General features: G+C 37.5%; 1 protein-coding gene across 1 annotated transcript in view; it reads right to left on the minus strand.

Annotated features, from left to right (window-relative positions):
- The window catches only part of LOC137267542 (H(+)/Cl(-) exchange transporter 6-like), an 89,038-nt gene that overhangs the window by 47,703 nt on the left and 21,240 nt on the right, over positions 1 to 20,095 (minus strand). Inside the window, exons 15-16 of the mRNA XM_067802020.1 lie at positions 9,220 to 9,367; positions 188 to 341 (exon numbers count right to left, since the gene is read on the minus strand). Coding sequence (XP_067658121.1) covers positions 188 to 341; positions 9,220 to 9,367 — 302 coding nt within the window. The remainder of the gene's footprint in view (positions 1 to 187; positions 342 to 9,219; positions 9,368 to 20,095) is intronic.

The following is a 20,095-nucleotide window of genomic DNA, read 5'->3' on the forward strand; positions in this document are numbered from 1 at the left end:
TGTAAAAGTATACCGTTGTAGTGGATATGTCAGACATTAGTGCATCGTAACTATTGCTGTTGTATATACTACACTGCTTCAAAAAGACGAGATATTTTAAAGATTAGACCGTTCGGCTTATGATCAAAGGAGAGTCACAATGAACGTATGACCTTTCATATTTCTTCAAATGTCAAAATCTTAGTACTTTTCGAGAAGGTTTCCAACAATCCTTCCATAAGAAGCTCCACACAGCAAACAGGGCACAAACAACCCGCTGGGAACAGTCACTCCGTATGTCCAACATGCCAGCATAAAGAAACAAATAAAGAAGATCCAAAGAGATGGCATGCTGAACCTTCCTGAAACAACAACACGCCAACATGTAGAATCAGGTGATAGGGATCTGCAAGATCTGTAAGGACTGCGTGTCAAAAAAAACCTTTCTCACAAAACCACACGCCAACATGTAGAATCGGGTGATACAGATCTATATGCACTTCATGCTGTGAATCTTCCTGAAACAGCAAACACGACATGTAGACTCAGGTAATACAGATCTGCAAGATCCACAGGGACTGTACGCTGAACTTTCCTGAAACAGCAACACGCCCACATGTAGACTGAGGTAATACAGATCTGCAAGATCCACAGGGATTGCACGCAGAATCTATCTGAAACAAGAAAACACCAACACGTAGAATCACGTGATACATATCTACAGGGATTGCACGCTGAACCTTCCTGAAACAAGAAAACACCAACACGTAGAATCGGGTGATACAGATCTACAGGGATTGCACGCTGAACCTTCCTGCAACAAAAACACACCAACACGTAGAATCAGGTGATACAGATCTACAGGGATTGCACGCTGACCCTTCCTGCAACAAAAACACACCAACATGTAGAATCAGGTGGTACAGATCTACAGGGATTGCACGCGGAACCTTCGTGAATCAACGACACACCAACACGTAGAATCAGGTGATACAGATCTACAGGGATTGCACGCTGAACCTTCCTGAAACAAGAAAACACCAACACGTAGAATCGGGTGATACAGATCTACATTGATTGCACGCTGAACCTTCGTGAAACAAAAACACACCAACACGTAGAATCAGGTGATACAGATCTACAGGGATTGCACGCTGAACCTTCCTGCAACAAAAACACACCAACATGTAGAATCAGGTGATACAGATCTACAGGGATTGCACGCTGACCCTTCCTGCAACAAAAACACACCAACATGTAGAATCAGGTGGTACAGATCTACAGGGATTGCACGCTGAACCTTCGTGAATCAACGACACACCAACACGTAGAATCAGGTGATACAGATCTACAGGGATTGCACGCTGAACCTTCCTGAAACAAGAAAACACCAACACGTAGAATCGGGTGATACAGATCTACATTGATTGCACGCTGAACCTTCCTGCAACAAAAACACACCAACACGTAGAATCAGGTGATACAGATCTACAGGGATTGCGCGCTGAACCTTCCTGCAACAAAAACACACCAACATGTAGAATCAGGTGGTACAGATCTACAGGGATTGCACGCTGAACCTTCGTGAATCAACGACACACCAACATGTAGAATCAGGTGATACAGATCTACAGGGATTGCACGCTGAACCTTCCTGAAACAAGAAAACACCAACACGTAGAATCGGGTGATACAGATCTACAGGGATTGCACGCTGAACCTTCCTGCAACAAAAACACACCAACATGTAGAATCAGGTGATACAGATCTACAGGGATTGCACGCTGAACCTTCCTGCAACAAAAACACACCAACATGTAGAATCAGGTGGTACAGATCTACAGGGATTGCACGCGGAACCTTCGTGAATCAACGACACACCAACACGTAGAATCAGGTGATACAGATCTACAGGGATTGCACGCTGAACCTTCCTGCAACAAAAACACACCAACATGTAGAATCAGGTGGTACAGATCTACAGGGATTGCACGCTGAACCTTCCTGAAACAAGAACACACCAACATGTAGAATCAGGTGATACAGATCCACAAGGATTGCACGCTGAACCTTCCTGAAACAAGAACACACCATCATGTAGAATCAGGTGGTACAGATCTACAGGGACTGCACGCTGAACCTTCCTGCAACAAAAACACACCAACATGTAGAATCAGATGGTACAGATCTACAGTGATTGTACGCTGACCCTTCCGGAAACATAACACACCAACATGTAGAATCAGGTGATACAGATCCACAAGGAGTGCACGCTGAACCTTCTTGAAACAAGAACACACCATCATGTAGAATCAGGTGATACAGATCTACAGGGATTCACGCTGAACCATCGTGAAACAACGACACACCAGCATGTAGAATCAGATGATACAGATCTACTAGGTCTGTATGCTGAAACTTCGTGAAACAACTACATGTACACGCCTACATGTAGAATCAGGAGTTACAGATCTGAAAGATCTACAGGCACTGCATGTTGAACCTTGCTGAAACAAGAACGCACCAAAATGTAGACTTGACTTGAGTAATAGATCTGCAAGATCCACAGGGACGGCATGCTGAACCTTTCTGGCACAAAAACATAAAGTTGCTGGTGTGTTACAGACTGTCAAACAGTGAGTGTTTTGCCTCTTGCTTCTGTCAGTTTCCAGCATAACTATATCCGAAGGCATTCGGCTGTTCCTACGCTGCAACATTGGTCATCCATAAACAATGATTTAAGCCAGTTAAATCATAATTGTATGGTGATAGCTCTCCGTGCGACAGAAAGAAATGGTAGAGAGAGATAAAACTTCTTTGCAGTAAAAATCGGGAATGTTACACTTGGTATTAACATGACAGCTTTATGTTTAGGAGTGCAACACCATTACATTAACACTATATACACACCATGCTACACGACAGTGGAACATGACACTGGTTTTTAACGTCTCCATGACATCCCAAACTTGAACTGTAATCGACGTTTAAAAAGCGATGGAAACCTATTTGTAAACAAAACTGGCCTTTCGTTTGTGCAAAACCCTGAATCTCTTAGATACGTGAAGGATGTCGGCTAAATCGTGGAATATAACTCTACAGAACGAGTATGTATGGAAGCGTATTAGGGCAACGGTGAATTTTTTCTTGGTGTCACTATTCCCTACATAGGCCATACTATCTCCAATGCAGGACGTTAGATAGTACAAATGCACGACAATGCATATTTATGACACTAGGCTGGATCAGATATAACGCTCGTTTGCGGTTTGCTTTTCGTAATTGTTTACAAGTCGACTTGGCTCGGGTGGAAAAGTGTTGAACGCGGGGTAAAGAAATACGGAATTAAAAAAAGGCAAAAGATTGTTAGTATAGTTGTGTGTATAAGTGTAAGGATATAAGTGCGCATAGACTGCCACTGATACACACGTCTGTGCAAGCAGATTAAGACTAATGTGCAACGACCTCTGAAATATCCAGCGCATAATAGAGAAATGTAAAGACGTGTAACATATAACAGTGAAATGACTGCAACGCGTAAGAATAGGGCAAATTGAACGCGAGGCAGTAAAGGACAACAGTCGGTTCAACACATGAAAGTAATATGCAACAAGTATACTACCCATCAAAAGTCTAGACTCACTTACAACACCAACTATATGTCATATATGTATACATGGTTACAACGAAGATGAATTTCTCCACCATCTTGGGGGAAACAACTACAAAAAAAAAAACCTTATGGAGATTAATTGCACGAGGATGATTCATCAAATTGCTGAAAAGCACGTGCAAATATCGTGCATGTGAACTGCTGCGTTTGGGGATAAAGTTTTGATAAGAATTCGCAATTTTTCACCGAGTTTAATCATTTGTTGAACTCATGACAATAACCTTGTCAACGTTACGAATTTGTTTTATTATACATCAGTTCATGTGTAACGTAGAATTTATTATCATCTACGTAGGAGATAATAAATCCTACGCAGATGATAATAAATTCTACGTAGATGATAATAAATTCTACGTAGCTATAGGGGATAATAAATTCTACGTAGCTATAGGGGATAATAAATTCTACGTAGCTATAGGGGATAATAAATTCTACGGAGGAGATAATAAATTCTACGTAGCTATAGGGGATAATAAATCCTACGTAGATGATAATAAATTCTACGTAGCTATAGGGGATAATAAATTCTACGTAGATGATAATAAATCCTACGTAGATGATAATAAATCCTACGTAGCTATAGGGGATAATAAATTCTACGTAGATGATAATAAATTCTACGCAGATGATAATAAATTCTACGTAGCTATAGGGGATAATAAATTCTACGTAGATGATAATAAATCCTACGTAGATGATAATAAATCCTACGTAGATGATAATAAATTCTACGCAGATGATAATAAATTCTACGTAGCTATAGGGGATAATAAATTCTACGTAGATGATAATAAATCCTACGTAGATGATAATAAATCCTACGTAGATGATAATAAATTCTACGTAGCTATAGGGGATAATAAATTCTACGTAGATGATAATAAATTCTACGCAGATGATAATAAATTCTACGTAGATGATAATAAATTCTACGGAGGAGATAATAAATTCTACGTAGATGATAATAAATTCTACGCAGATGATAATAAATTCTACGTAGCTATAGGGGATAATAAATTCTACGTAGATGATAATAAATCCTACGTAGATGATAATAAATTCTACGTAGATGATAATAAATTCTACGGAGGAGATAATAAATTCTACGCAGATGATAATAAATTCTACGTAGATGATAATAAATTCTACGGAGGAGATAATAAATTCTACGCAGATGATAATAAATTCTACGTAGATGATAATAAATTCTACGGAGGAGATAATAAATTCTACGCAGATGATAATAAATTCTACGTAGATGATAATAAATTCTACGGAGGAGATAATAAATTCTACGCAGATGATAATAAATTCTACGTAGATGATAATAAATTCTACGGAGGAGATAATAAATTCTACGCAGATGATAATAAATTCTACGTAGATGATAATAAATTCTACGCAGATGATAATAAATTCTACGTAGCTATAGGGGATAATAAATTCTACGTAGATGATAATAAATCCTACGTAGATGATAATAAATCCTACGTAGATGATAATAAATTCTACGTAGCTATAGGGGATAATAAATTCTACGTAGATGATAATAAATTCTACGCAGATGATAATAAATTCTACGTAGATGATAATAAATTCTACGGAGGAGATAATAAATTCTACGTAGATGATAATAAATTCTACGCAGATGATAATAAATTCTACGTAGCTATAGGGGATAATAAATTCTACGTAGATGATAATAAATCCTACGTAGATGATAATAAATTCTACGTAGATGATAATAAATTCTACGGAGGAGATAATAAATTCTACGCAGATGATAATAAATTCTACGTAGATGATAATAAATTCTACGGAGGAGATAATAAATTCTACGCAGATGATAATAAATTCTACGTAGATGATAATAAATTCTACGCAGATGATAATAAATTCTACGTAGCTATAGGGGATAATAAATTCTACGTAGATGATAATAAATCCTACGTAGATGATAATAAATCCTACGTAGATGATAATAAATTCTACGTAGCTATAGGGGATAATAAATTCTACGTAGATGATAATAAATTCTACGCAGATGATAATAAATTCTACGTAGCTATAGGGGATAATAAATTCTACGTAGATGATAATAAATCCTACGTAGATGATAATAAATCCTACGTAGATGATAATAAATTCTACGTAGCTATAGGGGATAATAAATTCTACGTAGATGATAATAAATCCTACGTAGATGATAATAAATTCTACGTAGATGATAATAAATTCTACGTAGATGATAATAAATTCTACGTAGCTATAGGGGATAATAAATTCTACGTAGATGATAATAAATTCTACGCAGATGATAATAAATTCTACGTAGATGATAATAAATTCTACGGAGGAGATAATAAATTCTACGTAGATGATAATAAATTCTACGCAGATGATAATAAATTCTACGTAGCTATAGGGGATAATAAATTCTACGTAGATGATAATAAATCCTACGTAGATGATAATAAATCCTACGTAGATGATAATAAATTCTACGTAGCTATAGGGGATAATAAATTCTACGTAGATGATAATAAATCCTACGTAGATGATAATAAATTCTACGTAGATGATAATAAATTCTACGTAGATGATAATAAATTCTACGTAGCTATAGGGGATAATAAATTCTACGTAGATGATAATAAATTCTACGCAGATGATAATAAATTCTACGTAGATGATAATAAATTCTACGCAGATGATAATAAATTCTACGTAGATGATAATAAATTCTACGTAGATGATAATAAATCCTACGTAGATGATAATAAATTCTACGTAGATGATAATAAATTCTACGGAGGAGATAATAAATTCTACGCAGATGATAATAAATTCTACGTAGATGATAATAAATTCTACGGAGGAGATAATAAATTCTACGCAGATGATAATAAATTCTACGTAGATGATAATAAATTCTACGCAGATGATAATAAATTCTACGTAGCTATAGGGGATAATAAATTCTACGTAGATGATAATAAATTCTACGTAGATGATAATAAATTCTACGCAGATGATAATAAATTCTACGTAGCTATAGGGGATAATAAATTCTACGTAGCTATAGGGGATAATAAATTCTACGTAGCTATAGGGGATAATAAATTCTACGTAGCTATAGGGGATAATAAATTCTACGGAGGAGATAATAAATTCTACGGAGGAGATAATAAATTCTACGTAGCTATAGGGGATAATAAATTCTACGTAGCTATAGGGGATAATAAATTCTACGTAGCTATAGGGGATAATAAATTCTACGTAGCTATAGGGGATAATAAATTCTACGTAGCTATAGGGGATAATAAATTCTACGTAGCTATAGGGGATAATAAATTCTACGTAGCTATAGGGGATAATAAATTCTACGTAGCTATAGGGGATAATAAATTCTACGTAGCTATAGGGGATAATAAATTCTACGTAGCTATAGGGGATAATAAATTCTACGTAGCTATAGGGGATAATAAATTCTACGTAGCTATAGGGGATAATAAATCCTACGTAGGAGATAATGAGACTAAAAAAATCACCGTGAGCCTCATACGCTTCCGTAAGTAGGCAATATACAGATCATAATCGTCACAAAAACTGCACGTTTTACATTAATAAAAAACACATCGCTCTAAAATCCGTTTCACTTTGTAAATTCAAACCAATCCACGAAAGAAACGCAATGAATGTAATTGAAATCAGGATCAGAATTAACCGTTTTCAGTCGTGAATCTTATAACAAGACTTTGTCGCTGACAAATTCTGTAACAGGCAAAACCCAAGGAGGAACCGTTCGGAACAGGAGAAAATACATCGTTTGAACATTTTTACTGTTCGATTTCTGGTGTAGTATTTGTGGAATAATGCAGTATACATGTGCAGTGTCGGTGCAGCATTGCTGTTGCAGTAATGGTTTATTGCTTTTGCAGTATTGGTGTAATGCTGTTGCAGTATTAGTGTATTACTGTTGCAGTGTTGATGTATTGTCGTTGCAGTGTCGGTGTATTGCTGCTGTGATATTGGTGTGATACAGTTGTAGTACTGGTGTATTGCTGTTGCAGTAATAGATTACTATTGTTGCAGTAACGCTGTATTGATGTTGCAGTTATTGTGTATTGCTCTTGTAGAGGTGGTGAATTGGTGTTTCGGTATTGGTGCATTGCTGTTGCAGATATGGCGTATTGCTGTTGCAGGAACTGTGTATTGCTGTTGTAGTATTGTTGCAATAATGTGGCAGTAATGGTGAATTGCTCTTTCAGTAATGGTGTGTGGCTGTTGAAGTGATGGTGTATTCTTGTTGTAGCATTGTATGTTGTTGTTGCCGTAATGGTGCATTACCGCAGCAGTACTGGTGTTACCGTTTCAGCAATGGTGTATGGCTGTTACATTTGTGGGTTCCTGTTGAAACATCGGTGTTACTGTTTCAGTCTCGGTGGTGTAACTTATGTGGATGATGCCAAATATTCAACTGACATAACATAGAAAACATAGATAACGTAGAAACATTCATGTCATTCTTACATTCTATTATCATAGACGGTTTCCTAAGCACTGGAAATCTTCGTACCATCCAGTCAAGTCCAGTCCAGCCAATCAAATAATTTCAAGTTTTTTAATGAAGAAAACCCACTAAATTCTAGAAAAAGCCCAGGCACCAGGCGACTTCAAACATACGTAAATAGTACGTATAGTTTACGATTGTGTTTGCGGCCACTCGGGCTTGTGTGCGTGCGTGTGTACATATAATTACTTTGAGCGGTTTGGTTGAACTTAACCCATGAACGGAAAAGACAATATATTTTCTATTCATTTGCTTTGAATTATTAAAATGACGAAAGGTCGAATGATGGATTAAATGCATCCATGGACGGACAACCAAAACATACTCCAGTTAAAATTGTCCTCTCATCTGTTAGAAAAAAAAAGTTGTTTAACCTGAGCGAAGAATGACATCTGTCTCACTCAGCAATATTCCAGCTACAATCGAGTCTGGACAAGACAAGCCAATGGTCAACAGCATCAGGACACAGTGGGATACGATGACGAGTATCAACCAAGTCATGGAGCCTGACCACCCGGTCCCGTTAGTCGCTCGTTACGGCAGGCATGCGTTGCTGAAGATCAGTTCTTACGCGGATCTTCACGGTCTTCATGTCTAAAAGATGGTATAACTTTGGCCTTGTTCATAAGACATTGGCAATTATTTCTAAAAAATAAGCGGCGCAAAACCATACTCACTCACTCATATAGGTGCAAAATAGCTGTCCACACAACAGGAAACCTTCGAAAGGTCCTCGAATATTAAACACTGAGGACTATTTTACAGCCACCATTAAACCCATGTGGGGACATGATGACATTTGAAACGTCCACTCAGAAACATTAGTACCAGTCGAGACCTAACTTTGTGTACTTATGATGAATGCAAAATATATAAATAAACTGAGCTATTGAATTTACAAGTAGGCATGTGCGTACGTTTAATGGCAGTGTGAAATGCCATGTCCTTGATATCTAAATAAATCTGCCGTACGTGATAGCTACTGCACGTATACCTGCTTGATGGAACAGCTGTTTGATTGCAACCTCTTGTGAGTTGAAGAACAACGTCGCCATGTCATTGTAGTAGCCGTCCTCGCAGAAGTAGGTCCTGACTGTAGACTCCACGTCCTCCGTCAGCGATACATTGAGATGGGCCCCGACCTGTAAACACATGTATATTTCAGTATTATTCTTCTGACACACTTGCCACTCTAGCAACAGCAACTCTTAACTCTAACAACGGAAGTATTCTATAGTGCTGCACGGGTAACATAATATTATTTACTCTTCGGTATCGCCTGGACAAACGCAAATACTCTCCAGTACTAACTGGGTAACACAAGTACTCTCCAGTACTAACTGGGTAACACAAATACTCTCCAGTACTAACTGGGTAACACAAATACTCTCCAGTACTAACTGAGCAACAAAGTACTCTCCAGTACTAACTGGGCAACACAGATTATTAATATAAGAGTGTTGACAAAGTGGAGGTAGACAGGTGGACATCTGTTTGCTTCAGGGCATGCTATATGTAAGTCATAGAAAGGTAAAGTCTGTTTACAGACCACGAAGGATGGCAAACCACTAAGGTTTACTTATGTTGTGCAACCTATGTTTGACTGCCGGGTAACATTGCTCGAGGCTACATAAAGGTTTTATTGGTCACGTGGTCCTTTGAAAGAGTGTACGGGACTGTAAGACGCTTGTAAATTCCATATTTCCTCAGGCGCAGCCAAAGGAAATACAGAGTTTACTTGGATCTTCCAGTCTGATGGAAGTACGAAATGAGCGTGTCCTATGTTCAGATTAAACTGCCTGGCCTAGGGTTAGTTAGGGTTAGGGTTAGGGTTTGGACGCCACATTATGTCTAATGTCAAGGACAGTCCTGCAACCCGTGTAGCGTGTCAGGTTACAGATGTGACGGACCTTACGGTTCGTATACCCTGGCAAATCCGCCTACATGGTTTTGTATGCTCTAGCTATCAACCAAACCAGAATTCGACAAATTTATCTTAAGTGTAATATACAACTATCTCAATGTCACAAAGGATATTCGTTGACCCAAAAAGGGTTAAACTCGTTTGAGCTGTGAGCCAGTGTCTCATGCTTCCACTTACACTTGGTATCTGATCACTGGGATTCCATCTGCCTGTGAGTGGTAGCAGGGGCTGTAATGTATTATAGTTGAAATGGATAGAATTCTAATTGAAACACCTTAATATTATTTGAAATGAAAGGGCCACTGCAACTTGATAATGCCCCGACATTGCTTGACGACGGGCCATTATCAGACGCGTTGTTAGGTGACGTCACGCGGAGCCCATCTCATCATGTTCAATCGCTTTCGGCTCGTTTCAGTTTGGATTCAATGCTGATGATATCTTTCTTGCCGGTGCCAACATTAACACCTGTACCATAAATTACAACATGCACAATGAAAACATTGGAAGTGGCCCCTAATTGTATGGGAAAAGTTCAAGGTCTAATTTCGTCACCTCAGTAGTGACGTCAAATGTTTCATTATTTGTATAAAGTGTGTCACTGACCTCCGTCGTTTGTTGTTAGCAGTAAATGCTTCAAAGCCGATACCGGTGTTTGTTTAAATATTACTAATAAGATAATTTCATCCATTTTAGCAGTAATAACGACAACGCTATCTTTTCAGGGCATTGTCATTTGCAGAAGTCCTTTTCCAGTAAATGATAATATCATGAAATTTGCGTTACCCTTATATTATAAATCGTCTTTGACTCCACCGACAAGAGAAACGTTATGAAAACTTAACATCAAGACATATCAGCTGTGTGTACGGAGGATACTCCGAAGTGGTGTTTTAGCCTGTGCATCCTCTGTGGGTTCAAGACCAGGACAAACCGAGCGCCATGAACAGAGCAAACAAGAATCGGAAGAAAAAAAGCCGTCTGCATGAATAGGGATGATAATCAGGAAGCATCGAGAATCCAAATCGGAGCAAAAGCGGGGTTCACAATTGTGACAAACCAGGAATCTTAATCAAGACAGACAATGACAATATTCGTGACAAAACACCAGATCACATCCGGAGTTTATCAGTCAGTCACAGCCATGGCCCACCAGTGCTTGCAATCAGGACAGACAGGTATCACAGCCAAAGGGGCGGATACAGATTTTTTAGAAAAAAGGGATGCACACTATTAAGATCACAATCGGAACATTCAAGGGATGAAAATCGAGGCAGACAAAAGATCTTAGTTTAGGGCAAATCGTGCCTACTGGCATGGGTTATTGTAGGATTGTGTCACCCTTAATTACATGGTGAGACAAAGTATATAAAAATTATACTCTTCAAAAAAGTAGGAGATACTGAACTTTCAATTTGGATCGGAAGTGTAAACGTAAACAAACCTTTCAAGGATAGACATCTTATGAACGCACCACAATTTCCCTCTATTACCACCCCTAAACACAAGGCATGATATGCACGTGCACATCGAGAAATCACTTAGAACATTAATTTTCGACACTCTTCATACTTGCATCACGTATTTGTTACTGTTTGTTTCTAGACGTTTGTTTTAACATGAAAATCGTATACATGCAAATTACATGCCACACACCAATCATCATTCTAAAGAGACTACATTGCAAATACTTATGGCTGCAAATGGTGATGCACTCCCAAAATATTCAATAATATCATATCAACATATCTTCACACGGGTGAAGCTGCTAATAAACTTATAAACATTGCCCAAGAAAGCGGAAAGACGCAAACATGTTAACTATAAATCGAGTCACTCAAAACAATAAGTTCGGTATAGCATGACCAGGAATGTAAAGACCTGAAGAAAAGAAAGTATTCAGCATTAGATAAATTTCGAGTTACAGGAAATTTCAATCATCTTACTGAATTTAGTACTACTAGAAACAAATACAGACAAATGTGTCGTAGGAAGTTTGATTTCATGTTAAGTCATTACTAGGCAAAACCAGTTACGCAGGCTACATCTATTAGCAATTTGCAATGGGTTGACTACTTTAAACATATTCTGAATATTAAAGATGTTATTATATATATAATAACATAGACGAAGATTCTATAACGTTTGCCAAACAGTATATATTGAAAAATGCATTCACAGCGATTGATGATGACACCAGTTATAATATTCTATATAAAGAGATAACCATAAATGATATAACATACGCGTTATCAGCTTTAGAGGTTAGCAATGCATGTGGTCCTGGTGGACTACCTCCTGAAATGTGGAAACACGGGGGTAATATTTTATTACCTTATTTACATTTATTGTTTAATAGTATCTTTAACTCTGGAGACTTTCCCTCTGCATGGTCACAGAGTATGATCTTCCCACTTCACAAGAAGGGGAACAAAAATGACGGTAATAACTATAGAGGTATTTCCTTACTGGATATATGCGGGAAAATATTCACTTATATTTTAAATGAAAGAATGAAATCATTTGTTGATGTATTTAATTTAAATCCAGAATGTCAAGCTGGATTCCGGTCAGGTTATTCAACTGTTGATAATGTTTTCATCCTGCAGGCTTTAATCCAAACATATTTGTCTACGTCTAAGGGTCGATTTTATTGTTTATATTTTGATTTGTGTAAATAGAGATTTATTATGGTATGTTCTTTCTCGAAACAACAATCGGGGTAAAATGCTTTCAGTAGTGCGCGACATGTACACTAAATCTATATCAGCTGTAAAACTATCAAAATGTAGTATTTCGGAATATTTTAACTCCTTGAGTGGTGTACGCCAAGAATGTATACTCAGTCCATTACTATTCAGTATGTTTGTAAAAGAACGTGAACAGGATCTTACATTGTCGGTCGAAAGAGGGTTTTTTTTGTTGGAGTACATGCTTTAGAGCTCTTTTTACTATTCTATGCTGATGATTTATGTCTATTCTCTGACATTGTTGTAGGTTTACAAAGGAACATTTTCTCAAACTTTTGCACAAAATGGGGTTTAAAGGTTAATTTTACAAAAACAGAGATAATTGTTTTTCGCAATGGAGGTAAATTAAAGAAGACCGAGAATTGGATGTTTAACCATGCAAACGTTGAACACCACAAGCTATTACAGCTACTTGGGTATTATATTTTCCAGCATACTATCTGGGTCAAAAGCCGTACAGACTCTCGTTCATAAAGCTCATAAAGCCCTCCTTCCAATCAAACAGCTTCATCATAAATTAAAAAAACCTTTGGCCCACTGTCCTATTTCAGATGTTTGATACACAAAGTAAGCCTATCTTATTGTATTGCTCAGAAATGTGGTGTTTTCAAGGGTTGTTTATTCTAGAAAGATTTCATGTGAAATAATGTGAATATGTTTTTGGTGTTGGTAGTAACACAACTAATGCAGCTGAATGCGGCCGCCATTATATCTGCTGTAATTCTATAATAAGGTGTGTTAAATACTGGACCAGGTGTAAGCTACTGATTATGGAAGAGACTAGATACTCCAAACAAACCTACATTATGTTAAAATAACGATAATAACCGCATGCCATGTCATGGGTTACTGAAGTGAAGAAATTGATGTATAGGTTTTAGCCATGCATGGGATTTTCAGAATATTAAAGGGCCACTAAACTCAATTTTTGGGTACTCTTTTTATCACTGCATATGAAAGACGTCTGGTTAGTCATAAACGAAACACCATTTTTTTAAAAAACAAAACAAACTTGTGGTTAATTAATACCAAGCGCTTAAAGGGGCACTGATGCGGAGCAATTTCCGTGGACTGGTTTAAACTTATGTTATTGTTTTTCTCCCGTGAGTACCCGGATGATATCCCAGAATTCGTGACTGGTTCGTGACCTCTGCTGCGCAGTCCGTAGGCGCAGCTGATAGTTTAATTATAGACAGATCAACTGAGGTGAAGTCATTTTTTACTTCATTACAAATGTATTATGAAAACAAATGAAACACTTTGAAGGTTAATCATCTGCCAGTGGTAGAAATAGTAAAAAACTATTAGGACGGAAAAATAACGAAGCCAATGTACGTCTCTATATTTTGCCTCATAACCCTAATTAGTTTATTGTCATATTTGTATGATTCTGAAAATTAATAAAAGAACACACGATCTGCTTATACTCATAGTAAATTTCTAACATAACAGCAACATTTATACAGTGTATAGATTGCCAATGTGGATCCTATTTCACACACATACACGATCTAGTGTGTGTTTTCTGTCATACAGATTCTGCTGAATGCTACAACAAATAAATTAAAACAAAATGCAAATAATGAATGTAAAACAGACTAATTTTATAGCAACAATGTCAGGCTACTATACCTTGTTCAGGAGAGTATCCATCAATATCCACGTAAAAGAAATCGTATTCCATTCATCTGCAGCTGGTAAATAATCCTGCTCTGTGTCGCGTGTCTTACAACTGTCTCATTTTTCGAAAAAGTAACACATCGTTTCAGGTCTTTCGTTGGTGAAAACCAGATAAACCTCTCAGTGGTCTCCCAAGATAGCACACCTGGCAACTAATTGTATGATGTCCACTATTCTAAGTAATTTAGTTAACCAATAATGAGCAATCAATCAATCAACACAAGGGTGGTTAATTCTTTGAAGGGAGGATGTTGTTTTTGCACTCGCACTTTACGACAGGGTGTTGTCAATTACACACACTGCCTTTCGACAAATTCGCTAGAAGATAAAAGTAATTAATCAATCAGTGTGTTATCGGTTAATCCTTTGATCGAACTCAGCTGATAAACCCTCTTGCATCACTTACATGCACATATTACATAACACACAATACATTTGCCATTACAGACCTTAATTTATAATGTTGAGTATTTACTCCAGACAGGAGAAATGCCAAATGGGAACCTTTGTTGAGTAACCGAAGTGGTGTTACTACTAATTATACCTGTTAAAAAAATCATTAATTGACCATCCAGGGAATGATGACAAATAACACGTGTAGGTTTACACCATCACGCGCGAGTTACAGCAAGGAAGATGTAATCTCTGTGTCGCATGCAGCCTGAAAACACTTATGGGCCGAAACTGTTTTGAGGATACCAACGGAATTTCGTTACATAAGGAATACACACTAGCATTTGCTGTGTACTTGGGTAAATAGGTGAAATAAGGGTTTTTTGTACGTAAGAAAATTTTCAGATTTTTCTACCAAAGGCAAAGTCATCGTTTTTTGTTTACGAATTCAAATAAATCAACTGTGTGTTTTTACTATCATAAATAAGAAACCATTGTAGCTACCATAGCTACCAAATTTACGTATGATATTTGCTATCACAGCTCAACCAACACTCAAAACTACCTAAATATAAAGCAATCTTCCGTACTGAAACAAATGGCTTGCTACGTGCCTGTAGCATGATTAAATGATTAAATATCGAGGTTAAAAACGCAGAAATAGGATCAAATTGGATCAGTAACTATACCATCTAAGCATCCGAAAAGTACTACACTGCTGCGATATTTGGTTACGATCGGACAAAGAATACCATGGATATTTTTAAACAAATGGCATATGATGGGCATCCGGCCTCCTGACTGTTTAGGTGAAGAAATTCTACTAATATGGACAGGAGCCCAGTTCCTTTGTCCGTCACGGTCGAAGGAGCGGACGCTGACCAAATTGCGGTTTGGTTTCGTAATTAGACCGTTGGCGAGAAACATTATTCGCTCCGCATCAGTGCCCCTTTAAAGGTTGCTAAAAACCCGTCTGCTTCTCTCTCGCCCGCAAGCGAAACCGCAGACATGTTACGTAACTCTGTCGCCAGAGCCCTACAGTGACGTCATAGAAGGAACGATTTCCAGATTTCCACCAGACTCCGTAGTTTGTGCTTAAAATGGTTGTTAGTGTGTGCGAAGTGAGCGTTGTGGAAGCCTGTGTTATATACTAAATCGGATGGTTCGCCCCATACCACGCTTCCAGGATAGAAAATGGAGTTTAAGTTTCATCGAGTTTATCAAGACTGCCTATAACACATTGCTGAGGTTGTGGTCGAAGTGACAATATTATCGTAAGTAATATCAGGGAGCCTATATAGAGAGGGGAGTGGAAACTCCTCGAAAAACCGCTGAACGTATGTCTCGCTTTGTCACGTGACCAGTGGAGACAATATGGCGGCAGCTTAGTATTAAAGATTGAGCTCGGTTCATTTTCAACAGCTGATTACATTCGCTGAGTGTTGTGACAACTCGGATCCTACACGTAGAACATAAGTCACCTGTTCTGTTACTTCAGTTCTAGTCACATATTTGTAATTAGTGTCAGCATAAGAAAATATGTTTGTAGTAAAGTTTCAAGTCGGCATCTTGTAACTCTCTGGCTTCAATTATCGGTACACAGCGAAGATTGACTGAGTTTCGTCAATAAAAGCTTCTTTCACACATTCCTTTATGTTTTAGCAGGAAATTATACCTTTAGCTGAAAGGTATCTGCAAGCAATAGTGATAGTTTTGTGACTTAAAAACATGTTGGGGTTTAATTGGGGTGTGTGAAAAATGTGGCAGATCGCCGATCTGATCTGATGCGCCATTGAAATACTACACGCCGTTGTTTGAAGTGTGTCTAGATATTGCTCAACACCGTCTTTCACATACACCTTTAATTTTTATGAGGGGAATTTACCATCAGGCGAAAGGTGTTTGCTGGTAATAGTGATAGTTTCATAATCTAAAATAAATTGTTAGGACGTACTTGAGGTGTGTGTAATATGTGCCATCTCGCCGACCTGATCCGATCCGCCATTGAAATATTGCACGGCGTTGTTTGAGTGCTTTTGTTTCAGCTTCAAAAACTTCATTCACATACACCTTTAATTTCCATTAGGGGAACATACCATCTAGTGAAAGGTGTTTGGAAGTAATAGTGCTAATTTTATAATTTAAAAAAAATCGGTAGGGTGTTTTTGAGGTGTTGAAAAATGTGCCATCTCGCGGATCTGTTCTGATCCGCCATTGAAATAGTATAACTTTGAGTGTTTCTAGTTATTGCTCCAAAACCTCTTTCACATGCACCTTAAATATTTATGAGGGGAATATACAATGACCCGAAAGGTGTTTGCAGGTAATATTTATAATTTGATAATCTAAACATATTGTTAGGATTTATTTGAGGTGTGTGAAAAACGTGTCATCTCGCTGATCTGTTCTGATCCGCCATTGAAATACTACACAGCATTTTTTGAGTGTTTCTAGTTATTGCTCAAAAAACTTCTTTCACACACACCTTTAATTTCTGTTAGGGAAAAAAGTTCCATCTGGTGAGAGGTGTTTGGAAGTAATAGTGATGATTTTATGAATTAAAAAAATAATTGGTAGGGTGTATACATTCACAAGTATTTCATGTGTGTGAAAAATATGACATATCGTTGATCTGATCACTCATTACTACAAGCCAATGTTTGAATGTGTTTAGTCGTCCTAAAATTCATTTCTTTCAAATACACCTCTAAGTATTGAGGTGAATATTCTATCTGGTGAAAGTGTGAGGTATGACATATCTGATCTGTTCTAATCTGCCATGGATGCCTTTGATGCATTTGATGCTTGAATGTTTTAGTTCTGAAGCTATTGTTGATATTTGACAAAACTGCAAAGGACTTTTTAACGCTTTGTGATGGTTTTAAACTTTCTGTTTTTTTAGGGGGGAGTGACTGTGTCAGTTGACATTCTGTCAGTATCCATGCAATTGCGCACAAGCAGGAAGACATCTGGTCATCTTCATTAACTGCCCTCTTAAAAAATATAATTTCGACTTTGCCACGACCGTCCATTTGTCCATTATAGACTGAGTGTCTGTAAGAATGAGAGTGACTGAATCTACAACTCATTAACATGTGCTTAACTTTCCAAACTGTATTCCTGAAGGAAAAAGAAATAAAAATGTGTTCCTCCCTCGTCACATTTTTTCTATCAAAAATTAAAAATCAAAGTCTTACTCATCACTTTTGAAAAGAATGTGCCTGAGAAACATATTTTTATGCAGCCTAAGCATTCCACACAAACAGAAAACCACTGAAACATAATGAGACATTTTAATTGTGTAACAGATCATTTCAAATACATATAATAACATAATAACCTTTAGTTTGCCATTTGGCAATCAGGGCTTGCTGCCACTTGCAGTTTTTAAAGTCTGCATACCCATTTTGCTGAAATCAAACCAATAAAAACAAAATAGTCTTCATTGTAGAGAGTTTCACAGTCCCTACAAAATCCATTAGTGAAGTGTATGGAGCACAGAGAAGTTTACATTAGTTATAGACTGCTGACATTCCTATGCGGCACTGAATATATAATACTATGAAGTGAAACTGGAAGTTATCCTAACATGAGGGATCAAGGATAATTCCTGAACATTGATACAAATTATGGGCAAGATGCTAGTTAAAAAGAAATGAGATCTAATTGACAGAAGACCACAAGGGCCTGCAGATAACTGAAACTGTTGGCCTGATACATTAACAACCGACGCTGGGCCTCTTGGGCTGGCGATCGTTTCGAACGCTGTATCAAAATTGTCACATAAACAGAGAGTCTTTGAACAAGGCAATGTGTAAACACATTCTCAAGTCCTCTCATTAATCCACACATGCATCATTCGGCGACAGGAAGTGTAACCAGCTTCTTGTGACAACATTCAGGGGAGCCTACTCCAATTTACCGAGTATTACTCCGAGAGATGCCGATAGTTTCCGACAGTAAACTGGTTGAAATACTGTTAAGCGCAGCCGATTTGCGCTGAGAACAAACCAAGTCGACGTGTGCAGTGGAGCATGACGAGGCACACGTTAATTAGTACAAATGGTAAGGAAAGCAAGCGAGTGACCAATCCCTGTTATAGAGTATCCCTGGTAATATTATATTGACCGCTTCCAAGAGTGAAATTGTTATGTTATAAGCAATGTCATGTAAATCCTATTGTCCATTAATAAAATACATATTTTGCTACCAGTAGAAAGTAATTTTGATTTTCTAAGTCGGGGAAGACAAACTTAAAAAGCATTCATCCTCAGACAGGGCGCCGCCAGTTTTGAAAATCCTGAAGTCACAGGCTAAAGTCCGTTAGAATTATTGAGATTATGATTTGTTCTCATCAAGTTAGAAAATCAAAACTACTTTTTACTGGTAGTTAAATATGCATTTGAATCATGGCCAAAAGGATTTTGCATAACACAACTTGTAACATAAGGACTTCTTCCAAGGAAGCAAGGTGGGGGTGGAAGTGACATTTATATTGCAAGCAATGTTATCTTGGCCTCCACCTCACTTCCAAGAGTGAAATTGTTATGTTATAAGCAATGTCATGCACAATCCTATTGTCCATCAGTAAAATACATATTTTACTACCAGTTGAAAGTAATTTTGTTTTTGTAAGTCGGTGAAAACAAACTTAAATAGCAGTCATCCCAAGACAGGGCGCCGCCAGTTTTGAAAATCGTGAAGTCAAATCCATTTCAATTAATGGTGGTTTGTTTTCATCAAGTTAGAAAATCAAAACTGCATAAATGTGTATTTGAATCATTACCAAAAGGATTTTGCATGACACAACCTGTAACTAACCTAAGCGAGGTCGGGGTCGAAGTGAAAATACTGCGCGATAAATTATTCACTTGCTAAATTTACTTGGTTTGTAACGTTCACTCACCAGTATGTAGACACTTGTCAATATACGTCTTTATACTTGGTCTCATAATCCTGATTACTTTATAATCATACACGTATGCATTTTGAAACTTAATAAAAAGAAGCTATCTGCGAATGTATAACAGGAATGTAATGTGTAGACATTTCATAGTTTGCCTATATGAATCATAATTCGCACGCACGCCCCAGTGTATGTCGTCTGCATCATTACACTTAAC

Source organism: Haliotis asinina, chromosome 16, assembly GCF_037392515.1.
Source record: "Haliotis asinina isolate JCU_RB_2024 chromosome 16, JCU_Hal_asi_v2, whole genome shotgun sequence".
Classification (NCBI taxonomy): Eukaryota; Metazoa; Mollusca; class Gastropoda; order Lepetellida; family Haliotidae; genus Haliotis; species Haliotis asinina.